Below are 16,795 nucleotides of genomic sequence, written 5' to 3'. Positions count from 1 at the left end.
AGGAGGGTAGAGAGGAGAGGGAGGATTTAGGGAAGGGGAAAGAATTAATAATAGGTTCTTAGAATGTTAATGGGTTGAGAAGGGATATTGGTCTCATACGAGAAACATATTTGAGACATCAAGATATATGCTTATTAAATCAGGCTAAAAACCTGGAAAATTTATAGCTGAAACATTGGTATAGATCAGATATAAAGCAGATCAGTAGGGTATCAACGCCATATGTGTATTTGGATAATGGACAGAACATTAAAAAGAAATACTCATGTAATCACCAACTGACACCTGGACATATTCTAACAATCTGATGTAGATTAGAAGTAAAATCAAACCATTATTGGGAAAGAGATCAAATGTGTGCAAATATATATATTTGTGTAGTACATTGATCCACAGGGATTTATGGATTAATAACTAATACTCCTTTCATCCTTATGGAACTCCAACAATCTCCTGAAAATTTGCTCTCAGAAAAAAATTGTGGGAATTTGTGAGATATGGATCCCTCCAAATATTCCTGTCATCATGCTCATAAACCTAACATCTGAAAACCTGGTATAGAAAGGGTGCAAACTCCAAATTTGTTAAAATCAACATAATCACAATAGTCATGTGTGTGACACAATGTCATCTAATATCTATGAATCCCCAAATATCAATCATACTTGGATACCCTGACATATTCTGGTCATCTATTTAATCACCAAATAAAACATAATGATACTTAGAATATCATAGTACTTTTGATGACTGCTAAATACATTCATTTATGAACAAACATTTTAAACTGGATAAAAAAGAGAAACCCCCAAAAATATAAAAAATTAAGCAGATTTAGACAGAACACCAAACACAAAAGTACATGAATTCACACAATGAATGATATAAGCAGCCTTTTTTTAAGAAGATAGGCTGAAAGGTAGTGTGACATGAAATGCAAATAGTTACTGGAACACAATAAAGTTAAATTTTTAAAATGAGAATCTGCTTCCCAGGTTTCCTTGTGCAAGTCCCTAAATATTGCTCTAAACTGTCAGCTTCTAATACTTAGTGGCTCATAATCAAAAAACATACGTCCATAATGCATCCTAAATCAGCACTTGGGACATCCTAATTGCCAGGACATCCAAGTGCCGATAATAAAATCATTGTTTTGTACGTGTAGCAAGGTATTCCAGCCTCTGTACGTTCAGAGCATGAGATGGGCATGGTAGAGGCGTGTTATGGGCAGTGTCAAGAGTGGGCATCTTGCAGTGATAATCAAACATTTTGCAAAGACATCTTGCCCGGAACTTAGACCTTTCTAAAACAGAACAAATAAGTACATGCCTGGGTCTCAAACAGCAGCATCTGGTATGGGGCATCCTAGTAGAGCTGCAAACAGGTGTTTTAAGTAGCCTGGTGGGTGGGCTAATGAACCATAGAGAGAAGGACCCAGGCCGATAAGCCACTCTAACCACTATATTTATGGTGGAAAATGTGCACTCCCCAAAACCCTACTCTACTGCCATATAGTTGCCACCTATATCCATAAGGGCTATTGGGGTTGTAGACAGACCCTTTTTGTGCAGTTCACAGCAGTGCCCTGTAAGGTGCCCCACTGTTCTGTTGCCATGTCTGGATGGCCAGTCTATTACAGGACTGGCCCCTCTCATGTCCAAATGGTCTTGTTCTGGCCATTTGAGACTTGGGATGAAATTTTGTTCGAAAATGTGGTGTAAAGATGGACATCCTAACGGTCTGGGCATCCCAATGGCCTGAACATCCAAGAGAGGATTTTCAAAAATAAATATTTATTTATTTATGTATTTCTAGATGTATGGTGGTTTGCCTTTCGAAAATGAGTATTTTCTTACTGATGACTTTGGACATCCAACGCCATGCATTCAAATCAGACTTAAGACATATGTTTTGAAAATGCCCCTCTTAGGCTACTGTGTTTTAAATCAGTAGGATTATAAAACGTAGAATACAGAAACTTCAAACTGTTGTATCATAGCTTAAAAATATGAAAATTATAAAGTATGCTAGAACTAATCAACTTTGGTACTCGTGATCAGCTTTCAAAATGAAATTCAACAAGTCATGTCATCTTACTGCAAATACAGAAAACACAATCGTATCCTTTACAATCATTAAAATCACTTCCTCCATCTCTATTTAAACATATACATTCACTAAACAAAATAAAGTTATATACCTGATGGATTCAGTATCAATATGCACGGGGGCTATTCTTTCCAGAAGAAACTTAATCATTTCCAGAAAGGGGTTTGTCGGTTGCTTTGGGTTGCCCAACTTTTTTGTAATTTCACGCTGCAATACATAGATAAAAATACTAAGAAACAAAAAAAAAAAAAAAAAAAAAGAAATAAAACACCTATTTAACAATCGTTTGTTTCCAACAATTTACACAGATAGGAGTATGCAATACTAATTTAAGGTTCAAACACAAGGTTAAGCAATCTCTAATTCATATGCTCTAATGCAGTATTCCTCAAGTCTGTCCTAGAGTACTCCCTTGCCAGTCAAGTTTTCAGGATATCCACAATGAATATGCATGGAAAAGATTTGCATACAATGAAAGCAATGTATGGAAAACATCTCATGCCTTTTCATTGCGGATATCCTGAAAACCTGACTGGCAAGGGGGTACTCCAGGACCAAACTGAGAAACACTACTCTAATATACAATGATCATTTCTTAAGAAGGTTATGAAAATATCCATAATTAGGGAAACCCATATTTTTCTTACCATGGATACTGAGGAAAAACACATAACAAAATATACTATAAATTTGTTAAACGACAATGACAAAAATAAGAATGAATTGCCTTTTTTCAGGACAGTATAGAACCGCATTATAGAATTCACTAATTGCCAAACACAAAGTAGTGGTTAATGCTGTGCCTGACAGCAGCCTGTAGGAAGTTAGAGACTTTTTAAGAGGACTTCATAAGTCTTTTGGTAAGGATTTTGAGGGTAATTTTATAACAGGGTACCCATTTTTATTCTAATTTACAAAGCACATAGGTGGCTACGTCTCTTTATAAAATACTAGGGGTAAACTGGCAATATGAAGCTCCAGACATTTACATTGCTCAGGAGCAGATATAAATGTTAGTACCGTATATACTCAAATATAAGTCAATCCAAATATAAGTCGAGACCCCCATTTCCCACTCCAAAGAGGAGGAAAAATGGTTGACTAATATAAGACGGGGGCTTAATATTCAAGTGCCATGCCCTGCCAGAATCTGCACCCAGAGTCCCCTCCCTCACACCCTCCCCTACCAGGCTCTGCACCCAGCCCCCCTCCCTGCCAGGTTCTGCACCCAGCCCTCTTCCTTGCCAGGCTCTGCACCCAGCCCTCTTTCCTCCCTGCCCTACCAGGCTCTGTACTTAGGCCCCCTCACTCCACGCCAGGCTTTGCACCCTGGCTCATATTCCTTCCTCTGGTGGTCTAGTGGTAGGCCAGGACAAGAGGGATGCCTCCTGTCTCCCGTCCCGGCCGACTAACTTTTTTTCCCCTCCCCCCCACACACACACCCCCGGCACATGCTTACCTGCCATTTATAATCCCTGATGGTCCAGTGGTGTACGGGGCAGGAGCGATCTTTCCGCACCTTGTCCCATGCTGAGCCTCTAACATCCCTGTCTCCCTTTTCACGTCCAGCAGCGCACCCAACAGGGCCGAGCTCTCTGAATGGTGGCCACCGCCAGTTCTTGAATCTAATGGGTTCACTGTCACAGTTTAAAAGCATGCACCCTTATTCTATGAAGGCCAGCATTCCTTTTGCCCAATTTTTAAGGTACATGAGGATCTGCAGCTCCAGTCAGGAGTATGGGCAGAGAGCAGGAGAGTTGCAAAAGAAATCTGAGCAACGAAGGTATCCAAGGGGAGTGGTCAGTAAAGCCTATAAGCAGGCACTATATAACCCCCGGGAATGTTTGCTGTCTTATCAGGAATCGGGTCAATGAGATGCTGTTTTCCCGTTTGCGACACGATACACTCACCAGTCAAGGAGGATCCAGCACACAGTGAGACATCACGCTTCCATGCTATCTTTGCATCCGTGTTTAGCAGACAGCAGATTGCTGTTTGCGTTTAACAGGAATGTGTCGGATCTACTGTGCCTCAACATTTTACGTGCTGAATGGGAGTTTCCATCTGAGCCTATTGGACACTTTAGATGTGGCCTGTGTCTGATGGAAATTCAAACCTTTATTCATCTGGTCACACAAGAGTATGCATTGAATAGCCATTCTACCTGGCAGTCCGAGGGGAGTCATATATGTTATTCAACGTCCGTGTCCCCTGCTATATGTGGGGTAGATGTCTCAGGCTTTGAAAAAGAGACTAACCCTGCAGTGCCATGAAACTAAACCTGCTCCAAAAAGCAAGCAGGGCAAAGAAACACACCTGGTCAACAAACCTCAAAAGAAGGGCAGCACTGCATTGACCCACATATCCTTGCCTAGCAATTGCTTAGGAACAGTTAGGGACAGAAAACCACAAGTCCCAGCAGGCACTAGGCAGGTGGTGACAAAGCTTAGGGCTGTATTAGTCAGCCCAGTTGTGGGCAGGGCTAATCAACCAGGGCTCAGTAGCAGAGAGCTCTAGGAGCTCAGCTGAACCTAAAATCTATCAACCCAGAGCATGTGAAAAGGGTGTGTCTTCTAGGCCAGAGTTTCTCAACTCAGTCCTGGAGTACCCCCCTTGCCAGTCAGGTTTTCAGGATATCCACATTAAATTTGCATAAACTTGATATGCATTCACTGCCTCTATTATATGCAAATTTCTTTCATGCATATTCATTGCAGATATCTTGAAAACCTGACTGGCAAGGGGGTACTCCAAGACCGGAGTTGAGAAACACCGTTCTAGGCAATGCAGGCAGCAACAAACCTACAGGATACCTGAATCCTCTGAGAAAAGCAGACCTGTGCAGCCCAGGATTCAGAGGACAGAAACCAGTACTCCCCAAAGAAATCAGGTAGGAAACCTCTGGACTGAGGCTTCTAATAATTCTTCTGACGGTGAATATGATATTGAAATGCCAGAAGAACTGTTGGTAAATGATATTGAAATGAAGCCTGATGAATTGTGCATGTTCAAAGAAATGGACACCTAGTGAAATCTGTAGGAGTAAGAGTATTGTTTCTAGTAAAATCAAGAGAACAGAAGAGTTAAAAATTACTGCTTCTGATTTAAGTAATCACAGTGGAACTGTGAGCAACCTGATCCAAGCAGTACAGGCAGGTTGCAGGATCCTGGATTTGAAACTGAAAAGTAATTTTTTTGTTTGGAAGCTGGCAGAACATAGCCTGAGGAAGTCACCTTTTTGAGCTTTGTATTACCAACTAGTTGGAATTAGTTGGGCAGGGGATCTGAAAAACCTAGATCTGATAAGGGTGGAAGAATCCCATGCTCAGGGTGGAAAGTCTAGTTACACCCTGAGAATTGCTCCACAGGCAAGCTATTGAGAAACTAACAGATTCTTGAAAACTTTAAAACAGAATAAGCACGGTGGGCTAACAGGCTGTTTGGTCAACAAGAAGCGTTTTTTAATGTTTTGGATTGGTTTTCAAGTTGATAAGTATTGAGGGGTTTGTGTGTGTCACTACCCTCAAGAAGAATTGCACTACAATGTAAAGTGGTAAATAAAGAAGAATTCACACTGAGCATTTTTGCTTTGACATTTATTTCACCTGCATACCCCGCTATCCTCCATACCTCGCTTCACCGCTCGGCCGAGGTTTAGGTGACCCAGGTCAGGGCACTGGCCTGATCCAGTCCAGGTCTTACCTGGTCACAAAACCCTACTATGCCTTATTATGTATCCAATCTTGTAACCCGTTCTGAGCTCTTCTGGGAGGACGGGATATAAATCCAAATAAACAACAATAATGTAAGGTTGTGGCCCTACAATCTGCCAGAGGCCCTGGGGTTCAGTGCTCTCAGAGAGGTTCAGCAAGAAGTGAAATTATAATTATTGACAATGCAGCCAAGAGTGATTGCATAAAGAAAATATTGTGTAGAAAATATTCTATTATAGAGATAGAAATAGGCTTTTACCAGTACAGAGTAGATTTAGAGGCAGCTTCTCATGAAAGTGTGTGTCTTAGATCTAAAATATATCTTTACTTTTAGTACAATGGTGAAAGAGATTGAGATTATGTTAATTTCCAGTATCTTTCTGTGACAATGGCTCTTGATGGACACTATCTGTGCCAGAACATGCAGCTATCCCATTCTCTGCCTTAAGCATTGGACCTTAGCACATCTGTTGAACCTATGACAAAGGGCTTTTGTTACTCTTAAGCACTGATAATTTAGAAGTAATTTGGGGCATTCTAAGGCTGAATGGTCTATCTGCACAGGCATCCTCCAAGATCAGATCTGTTTGATATAATTTCCCATAGGCTTTTGCTGACATTAGTTAGGCCAACAGAAAATGCTGACAGTTATCAATAGCACTGCTATTCATTGGTTTCGGTCAATTCCACGATTTTCACTTTGGTGATGTGTTATCACAATCCAGGAACCAGTGGCTGGGATGGTTCTCAAGAATTAGATTTTGGAATTATCTGGATCTACTAAGTTAACTTCTATCCATATACCACCATGATCAGATATTACTATTGGTTCTATGTCAGCTTTTATAACTTGCTGTACCATCTGATCTGAAACAAAAATATAATCAATTCTTGAGAACGATTGATGAACATGTGAACAAAATGTAAATTCCCGATCATTAAAATGAAGAATACGTCATATATCTTTTAAATTACATACTTGTACCAAATTATCTAATCCCATTGATTTCATTATTCTACTAGGCTTTTTATCCATTATTGGATCTATAACAGCATTGAAATCCCCAGCCATCACTAAATTAGTAGTAGCCAAGAAATAAAAAGGAATAAAGATTAAAAAAAAAAAAAAAAAAAAAAAGAATTAGATTTTGTTTACTTATCAGATGGCTTATACAAATCATAGCTGTTATATAATAGTTTGAATGGTTGAACATTCCAGTGAAAAGAACAAAAATCTTACAGAATCTACAAAGACTTAAGGCTGATACAGCAGGAGAAAATTTACAGATATGGAGATTGCTAAATTAAAACGGGGATGAGTGAGAGCCAGTGTGGGTTGGGAAAGAGCTCAAACTTGCATTAGGGCAATGGGACATCTTGGGGAATATTAGAGGCATACCTAGGTTGATTGTCAGAGCGGACTGTGGGAGTGCTACTTTCGAATGTTTATTCGGGTTTGATATACCGCTGAATCTTACTCGGAGTTCTCAGCAGTTTATATAAACACTAAGTATAAAAAAATAAAAAAGGAACGCCAGTTAAAATAGGAAAGCACAAAGAGACATAAATGGAAGGCATAGATACTCCTCTGTGTTCAAAGTGCTATAGGGAGTCAAACTCTTTCCAATTTCTTTTGAGAATGTTGGTGTATACAAAAGTTCTGACCTGCTATAGTGTGTTAGCTGACTAAATTGTTGGGGTATGGCATAGCAGTGCAGTTGTTGTGAGATATGCCAAGGGCATTTCAGGAGCTATCTTGGGGAGGGGTCTTGATGTGTCATAAGGTGGGTCTTTTAGACTGAAAACATATATTGCAATCTTGGATCTCCTCATACCCTCCTCTATCTTATTGGAAATGGAGAAACCAAGTTCACACACTGGTTACTTGGGAAGCCCATGCAGTGGAGGGTTATCCTAAACAAAAAAGGCAATTTTTATTTACCTGGAATGCTTATTTGACTTCACTAAGCCCAAGAGGCCATAGTTTAATTTTTAACACATTGTAATATTGGGATTGATAGAACACAAAGTTTGATTATATCAAGATAGTTTGGGGGTTTCAGACAGAGGGAGTTGGGATCAGGTGTTATCCTTTGGGAATCATAAGAACCAAGGCCTTTAGAGTAGCTAAGGAATCTAGGAAATTGGGAAGTCTGATTCCAGTCAAGGTTTGGGAGATGTGGGTTGATTGAGGGGGGAGAAAAAAATTGAAAATCTTGTTGATGACAGACTGTAAATTTGTTCCCTGTTGAGTGATCATATTGTTATGGTCAGTGCATGGATATCAATATAATGGTTGTCATCAATAAACATTGCTTTCATATAAAATTACAAAAAAGGTCTAAGAAATATTCTTTGACTTGGTTTGTACTCCACTTCTATCACCCAGTAAAGTGCTCAAAATAATTTTTTTTCCCAATTCTTTATTCTTTTTTAAAACTTACACTAAGTGTAACAGTAAATACATTTTATACTCAAATACCACACTTAAAATTCTATTAAAATCCATATCAGAATTTATTCCCCCTCCTCCCTAATCAATCACAATTTCCAACATCTAAAATATCTATCATGAATCCCATACCTATATACCAAAATTCATCATCATACCAAACCCCCCTCCTCCCCCTTCCCGGATGTTCATTTTTAAAGGGAAAAAATAATATTTAGACATTACAATATTTTGTTAATGGTTCCCAAGTCTCCTGAAATTTCTTGAAATTCCCTTTCTGAGTGGCTAATGTTCATTCCATTTTATACATATGACACAAGGAATTCCACCAAAAACTATAGTTAAGCCTCTTCCAGTTTTTCCAATTGCTTGCAATTTGTTATATGGCAACCCCTGTCATAAGTAGAAGCCTGTTCTTAGATATTTGGCTTTTAGCCTTCATTGACATGCCAAATAACACAGTATCATAGGACAATGCCACTGGATTTTCCAACAAACAATTTATTTGGCCCCATATTGATTTCCAAAAAGCCAAAATAAATGGACAATAGAACAATAAATGATCTAAAGTCCCTGCTTCGAGATGACAATGTCAACATCTACTCGACTTAGAGCTATCCAACTTTTGTAAACGAACTGGGGTCCAGAATGCTCTATGCAACAGGAAAAAAAACACGTTTGTTTCATAGATGCCAACACTGTACATCTCATCCTCCAAGTCCAAATTCATGGCCATTGAGACGCAGAAATTTGGTGCTTAATCTCAATTCTCCAAATGTCCCTAAGACCAGTTTTTGGTTTTTTATTTATAAATCCAGCAATCAATTTATACCACTGTGTGGCCTGATGTCCCAGGAAGTTCACCTGAAAGCATAATAATTCCAAACTATATTGATTAAGATTTTTCCATTCAGGGAACCCCGCCTGAATGGCCTGCTTCAGTGCTCAAAATAATTTTTAAAAAGATTATTCATTTATTTAGTTAGTTTTATAGCCCATCCTCCCCAGGAGCCCAGAACAGATTACAAGTAGTCATCAGATTCAGTAGTCATCAGAATCCACAACACAAGTTACAGAGAATTTAAAACTGGTATCAACAACACACATGCTAGGAGAAACTAAGAACACATATGCTATAGATAGGTGAGACATTCTAGACAAGTGGACTGTGTCCCCATGGCTGTGTACCATTTGCAGAAGGAATCCACTCTTCGTGTTTCTGTTGTACTTCACTGGGCTCCTTAGCTCCACCTACAGTTAGTACCCAAGCACCAAGAGCCACCAAATAAACATGAAGTAGGTATACCTATGGTAATCAAGCTGAGCAACAACTGTTCTGCTCAATAAGTAACATTAGAACATCAACAACAAACAGCCAACAAAGGCCACAAAGGAGCTTCGAAACTACTCCCATAAAAAAAGTAACATACTGTATACAGTATTCATCCCAAGACCCAAGGGCAGGCATCCAACTTGGAGAAGCATAAACAAACTGAGACCGTAGGCAGACCTAAGAAGGGCAGGGTGGGAGTCTAGAATGTCTCACCTATCTACTGGAAGAGAGCTTACCAGGGTAAGTACAGATCTCTTTTTCTATGCAATAGGTAAGACATTCTAGACAAATGGGACTTACAAAAGCAATCTCCAAAAAGCTATTGCAGGCTTGCTGCGCCAGCCCATAGCACAGAGGACCCAAAGGTAGAGTACTGTCTCGCTGCCACATCCACTCTGTAAAACTTGGCAAGCATGTAAAGAGAGGACTACGTTGCTGCCCTGCAGATCTCCTCAGGGGAGACAGCGCTACCTTCAACCCACGAAGAAACCACATTCCTGGTAGACTGCGTCTTGATGGAAACAAGACTGTTTCCCAAAAAGAATATAGACGGAAAAAATGGCCCTACAGATCCAACTGGAAATCAGGACCTCAGAAGCAGGAGAGCCCAGCTTAACAGAATGAGTCAGCATAAACAGATGGTTAGAGACACTAAAGTTATTAGTGACCTCCGGGTAGTGAAGAACAACTCTTAACCCATCTTTTCAAAAGGCGATCTTGTTTCCTGGAACCAGTAGGCTGAAAAACAGGCAAACGCACATCCTGTTTAACATGGAAAGCCAAAATCACCTTCGGCATGAAGGAAGAAACTGTACATAGGGAACTCCTAGTCTCCAAGATGTGGAGCAACGGTTACCTACAAGAAAGAGCTTGGAGTTCCAAGACATGCTGCGCAAAGGCAAGAGCGACCAGAAACAGTCTTGAGCAACAAGTCCAAGAAGGAAGAATCCTGAAGGGGCTCAAAGGGAGCCATGGTGAAGCTAGAAAGCAACAGGTTGAGGTCCCAGGAATGGAACAGCAGCTTAACTGGTCTGATGCAAAGAGCCCCCTTCCTAAATCTAGTAACATCAGGATGAGATGCCAAAGAGGAACTACAATCCTGGGCCTAAAACAAGAGGGCCAGGCTACCAGGATCCGAAAACCAGCCTGAAGAAAGGTGAGAATCGCCAAGATAGGAGCCAAATAAGAGTTCGCCTGGTCCTGGGCACACCAATGTTGGAAAGCTTTTCCACACCTTAGCGTAAGCAGAAAATGTAGACCAGTGTTCTTCAACTGCCGGTATGTGGACTGGTGCTGGTCCACAAAAATTTCCTGACAGTCAGTGAAGGATTCAGGTCTCCTCCACAAACTGCACACTGGGCAGGAAGAGAGGCTCCGGTGCTGGCATCAGCTGGACTTACAACTTTCTGCTGCCATCACATATGCCTCCTGCCTTGGCCGCGGATTCCTCCTGCAGGATAACTTCTTTCAGTCTGCTTGTAATACCCTTCTTGATTGTTCCTAGCATTCTATTCACTTTCTAAGCGGCATTGTGCCGACGGCTTCATTGTCATGTCAACTATTACCCCCAAGTCCCTTTCTTGGGTACACTCACTCAATAACAGCCCTCCCATCGTGTAGCTGTACCTTGGGTTTCTGTTTCCTACGTGCAGGACTTTACATTTTTCTACATTGAACTTCATCTGCCATCTCGTCGCCCACTCCCTTAGTTTGTTCAGGTCTCTTTGTAAATCTTCAGATCGACTGCGTGGGGATCTGATAGAGACTTTTAAAATATTAAAAGGATTTGACCAAATTGACCAGGAAGCAGCATTACTGACATTTTCAGATGTGACATGGACAAGAGGTCATAGCCTGAAACTGAACGGCAGCAGGTTCAGGACAAACATCAGGAAGTTCTGTTTCACACAACGAGTGGTGGGCGCTTGGAATGCTCTCCCGGAGGAGGTGGTGGCAGAGAATACTGTTCTGGGTTTCAAACGCAAGTTGGATGCACACCTTCTTGCAAATCATATTGAGGGCTACGGGAAATCCGGGTCTCCAACAAGGAGCACCTAAATGAGCCTCCGCGTGTGCGGATCGCCAGACTAGATGGACCTTGGTCTGATCCGGTGAAGGCGTTTCTTATGTTCTTATGTCTTGAGTCCTAGCCCCATTAAATAGCTTGGTGTCATCTGCAAATTTTATTACTTCGCTCTTTCTCCCTGTTTGTAAATCATTTATAAATACATTGAATAGCAGTGGTCCAAGCACTGACCCCTGCGGAACACCACTCATGACCTTCCTCCAGTCCGAGTAGTGGCCCTTCACTCCTACCCTCTGCTTCCTTGCCCGCCAACCAATTCCTGATCCATCTGTGTACGTCTCCTTCCACCCCATGGTTCTTTAGTTTCCGAAGTAGGCGTTCATGGAGTATCTTGTCAAAGGCTTTTTGGAAGTCTAAGTATACAATGTCTATGGGGTCCCCTTTGTCCATCCGTTTGTTAATTCCTTCGAAGAAGTGCAATAAGTTCGTCAGGCACGATCTTCCCTTGCAGAAGCCATGTTGGCTTGTTATCATAAATTTATGCCTCTCTAGATGCTCCTCGATGCTATCTTTTATCAGCGCTTCCGCCATTTTCCCCGGAACTGAGGTCAGACTTACCGGTCTGTAGTTCCCCGGGTCACCTCACGATCCCTTTTTAAAGATGGGTGTAACATTGGCTATCTTCCAATCCTCTGGGATCACGCCTGTTTCAGGAATAGATTACAAACCTGCTGTAGTAGTTCCGCTATTTCCTCCTTTAGTTCCTTCAATACTCTAGGGTGGATTTTGTCCGGGCCCGGCGATTTGTCAGTTTTTAATTTTTCTATCTGTCTGTGTACGTCCTCAAGGTTTACTTCAATGGATGTTAATTTTTCTACTTGGTCTCCTTTGAAGATTTGTTCAGGTTCCGGTATGTTGGATGTGTCTTCTTTTGTAAATACTGATGAAAAGAACATGTTTAGTCTTTCCGCCACTTCTTTCTCCTCCTTCACCACTCCCTTCCTATCTCCATCATCCAGCTGTCTCACCTCCTCCCTAGCCAGCTGCTTCTCTTTAACATATCTGAAGAACAGTTTGAAATTTCTTGCTTCCCTGGCTAGCCTCTCTTCATATTCTCTTTTTGCTTTTCTAACCACGAGGTGACATTCTTTTTGATACTTCCTGTGTTCTTTCCAGTTCTCCTCGGTTTTGCCCTTTATCCATTTCTTGAATGAATTCTTCTTATCACTTATCACTTTCTTCACTTCTTTAGTTATCCACGCCGGGTCTTTTGTTCGGCTCTTTTTGCACCCTTTTCTGAATCTGGGGATATACCGATTTTGCGCCTCGCTCACCATGTCCTTGAATAAAGACCAGGCTTGCTCTACAGTCTGCCATTTCTTTGAGCTGTTCCTGTTTCTTCCTTACCATTATCCTCATCGCTTTGCAGTTTCCTTTCTTGAAGTTAAAAGTTGTCGCTGTGGTTCTCTTTCCCTTCGGTATTCCTACTTCAACTTTGAACTTGATCATGTTATGATCGCTGTTTCCCAACGGTCCCACTAATTCCACTTCCTTTGCAGGTTCTCTTAGCCCATTAAGGATTAGATCCAGAGTGGCATTTCCTCTAGTCGGTTCTCTGACAAGCTGATCCATGAAGCAGTCCTGTATAGCCTCCAGGAATCCGGTCTCCCTAGCGCATTTTGAGTTTCCAAGACTCCATTCTATCCCAGGATAGTTGAAGTCTCCCATAATGATCGTGTTACCATTTTTGCATTCTCGTTTCATCTCGGCTTCCATTTCTTCATCGGCAGTTTCGTTTTGCCCAGGTGGATGATAGTACAGGCCCATCTTTATCTCAAACCCTTTCCTTCCCAGTATTTTAACCCATAGCGATTCCAATTTGTTGGTCGTCGCTGCTGTGTCCACTCTGGTCGAGTGTATGCTTTCTTTTATGTATAGAGCTATTCCTCCTCCTTTCTACCCTGACCTGTCCTCGCGATACAGTTTGTACCCCGGCAGTGCTATGTCCCATTTGTTTTCTTCATTCCACCATGTTTCAGAGACCCCCAATGATGTCTAGGTTCTCAGTTTTGGCCATGACTTCTAGATCCCCCATTTTGTTCCTTAGGCTCCTTGCATTAGTATATATGCAATTTATGTCCTGGTAATTTTTCGTCTTCGTTTCCCTTCCCTGTATTTCAATCTTTATTTTCTTCTCCTGTGCTACAATCCTCTTATCCTCCTCCTCTGGCTCAATCCGCTCCTGTGTTTTGCCCGTTGTTTCTTCCCAGTATTTTTACCACGTAGTATCTTCACGGGATACCTTTTCCTGAATCATCGACACGGTCAACTGTCGGCTTTCCCCTTCTTCTTAGTTTAAAGCCTGTTCTATTCCTCTCCTGACATTGTTTGCCAGAAGTCTAGTTCCCGCAGTGCTCAGGTGCAGTCCATCTCTCATGAAGAGCTTGCTGTTGCCCCAAAACGTTGTCCAGTTCCTCATGAAGTGGAACCCCTCTTCCTCACACCATCTCCTCATCCATGCATTTATTGATTGTAGTTCCGTCTGCCTCTTCACATTTGCCCTCGGTACTGGTAGGATCTCTGAAAACACTATCCTCCAAGTCCTCATTTTCAACTTCCTTCCCAGAATCTTGAACTGTTCTATCAGTGCACTTCTGCTGTAGTCCCTCCTGCTGACTTCATTTGTCCCGATATGGATCATTACTGCAGTCTCTTCCGCCTCTGCTCCTTCTAGGATCTTTCCAATTTTGTCCACGATGTCCTTTGTTCTCGCTCCTGGGAGGCAGGTCACCAGTCGATCCTCTCTCCCACCTGCTATGTGGCTGTCCACTTGTCTGAGAATTGAGTCTCCCACTAGGATCGCAGACTTTCCCTTCTTCAGTTTTTGCTCCGGTCGCAGGTCAATGTCCTCGGAGTGCTTCACTGCTTCTTCTTCTATGTCCTCGGTGTGCTTAGCTGCTTCTTTTTCTGGGCATCGACTAGACCATTCCTCTCCTTCCTGCGGGTTTCCTCTGTGGGTATCTTCCTTGGAGTCATCTTCCACTTGTTCTCCCTTCCATGTTGGTGTGTCTTCATCTTTCATCCGATATTCGTGTTCTTCCATCCTCCTCCTGTAGGCCTCCTCAATGAATTCCTCTGACTTCTTCCTCAATGTGTCTCCCTCTCGTGAAGTCCTCCACTGTTTTGAGTGGGTCTTCTGTGATGTAGAGCCCTTCCAGTTCATGAATCCTGTCTTTCAGTTGCCCGACTTCCCTCTTCAAGCTTTTCCCGAGGGGAGGTAGTCATACATATGACAGACTGTGCAGAACACTGGAAAGCTCATCTTCTGGATTCCCTCTGCTTCCATTGCTGTCCGCCTTTTTGGAGTACTCTCTTTTCTTTCACTGATTCCTTTTTTGCTTATGCGAGTGTGTGTGTTCTCTTCTGTGCCTGCTGCTTGCTACTTCCTTATTCCCTAGTTATATGTTTTTCCCTGTATCCACTCCTAATGTGCCACGTTTGTCTAGTGTCGGCTAGTGTTTTTGTGTTCTGTGTTGGTTGGTGTTCCTAAACTTAGGATAGCAGTTTTGAGTGTGTCCTGCTGTTGTTATGTATGTATGTGCACTTGCTTGGTTGTTTGTTGGCTTCCTTACCTTGATTGCTCTTCCTTGGTGTCCTTGGGTGTGGTGACTCTACCTTTCTTGAGGCCCTTCACAAAGGCGCCTTCGCCGCATGCCAAACGGCTGTGCGCCATTGGCTCCTCCCCTCCTCAGTGGGGGTGGGTGGAGCTTACTCTCGCCCTCTACCCCTGGATCTCTCTGCTTTTCCTCTCTTTCTCTGCTCCCTGCTCTTATCTCCCTACTGCTGGCTCTCTTTCTCTCTCTCTGCTCCCTGCTAGTTTCTCCCTTAGTGCTGGCTCCTGTTTAAAGATGCCTAGAACACTGGGTACCCTTTCTGAAAGCACTGTTCGCCCCTTACAGTTTCTCTTCTTTTAAAAGAAATACAACAGCATAATACTGTGTTTCCCCGAAAATAAGAAAGTGTCATATTAATTTTGGGTCTAAAAACACACTAGGGCTTATTTTCGGGGATGTCTTATTTTTTTCATGTACAACAATCATCTCTCCCTTCCTCTCCTCTACCCCAATTCTTCTTCTTTCCTTTCCCCCCCCCCTTTTGCAGCATTATTCCTCCTCTCTCACATATCCCCTTGTGAAGCAGAAACTCACCAACCCTCCCACCGTGACACTGACATATCTCCGCTCCAAGGTCTCCTAAAGTAGCAGGGATGGGAATTGTTGAATTGATGAGTCTGATTTTTTCAGCAAATCAGGCAGCACTAGTGTCGGGGATGGAGTCAGGGACTGTCGGGGGCTTCGGGAGTCAATCTTAACTAGGGCTTATTTTTGGGGTAGGGCTTATATTAGGAGCATCTTTAAAAATCATGCTAGGGCTTCATTTTTTGTGTTTCTTCCTTTTATGTTTTCTTTCTTGACTTTATTGTAATTCCTCCCCCCTTCCCATGTATAATCAGTATGATTTGTCCTTAGTATGTAGATGTCTTTGTTTTAAATTATTGTATTCCTTATTTTTATTAATACTGTACTCTCACCTAGAATTTTGATAGGCGTTTAATCAAATTTTAAAGAAATATGAAACTATGGAACTAGTTTAGCCGCGGTTTCATGAGGTAGCCTTGGAGCCTTTGCTAGGCCGGCCAGCTTCGATGATGTGAGGCAGAGTGGCCTAGCAAAGGCCCCGAGGCTGCCTGATGAAACCGCATCTACTACTGCTAGCGGCAGCTGTGTGGCGAAATTAAAAGCACACAGAGCTGCCGCTAGGCTAGAAAGGAAAAATTTGCTAGAGAGCGAAGAGAGTTACTGTTGGATAAGGGATACTGCTGGACAGGGGATAAGGGATACTGCTGGACAGGGGAGGAGGGAAAGGGAAGGGAAGAGAGTTACTGTTGGATAAGGGAGAAGGGGTACTGCTGGACATGGGAGGAGGGAAAAAAGAAGGAAACAGCTGGCAGGGAGATTAGAGGAGGGGAAGGGGTCAGTGTAAAATGGAGAGATCAGATGAGTAATAGAGGAGAGACAGAGGAATGAGAAAGTAGAGAGAGAGTGATGCTGGGAAGGGGTCAGCAGAGAAATAAGAAGAGAGGGAAAAAGATGCTAGATCTG

General features: G+C 42.2%; 1 protein-coding gene across 6 annotated transcripts in view; it reads right to left on the bottom strand.

Annotated features, from left to right (window-relative positions):
• Window positions 1–16,795, bottom strand: part of PDS5B (PDS5 cohesin associated factor B) — a 376,109-nt gene that overhangs the window by 199,511 nt on the left and 159,803 nt on the right. For 5 of the 6 annotated variants that reach the window (XR_004539863.1, XM_033948532.1, XM_033948533.1 and 2 more), the window contains exon 17: window positions 2,201–2,316. Coding sequence is in view for 5 of the 6 variants with exons in the window: in XM_033948532.1 (XP_033804423.1) it covers window positions 2,201–2,316 (116 nt within the window). In the remaining variant the exon portion in view is untranslated. Of the gene's footprint in view, window positions 1–2,200; window positions 2,339–16,795 lie in introns of those variants that run through there. The other variant, XM_033948534.1, reaches the window with a different exon arrangement.

The sequence above is a fragment of the Geotrypetes seraphini genome, chromosome 6 (genome assembly GCF_902459505.1).
Source record: "Geotrypetes seraphini chromosome 6, aGeoSer1.1, whole genome shotgun sequence".
NCBI classification, from domain to species: domain Eukaryota; kingdom Metazoa; phylum Chordata; class Amphibia; order Gymnophiona; family Dermophiidae; genus Geotrypetes; species Geotrypetes seraphini.
The sequence above is the reverse complement of the archived record's forward strand: the minus strand, read 5'-3'. Positions and strand labels throughout refer to the sequence as shown.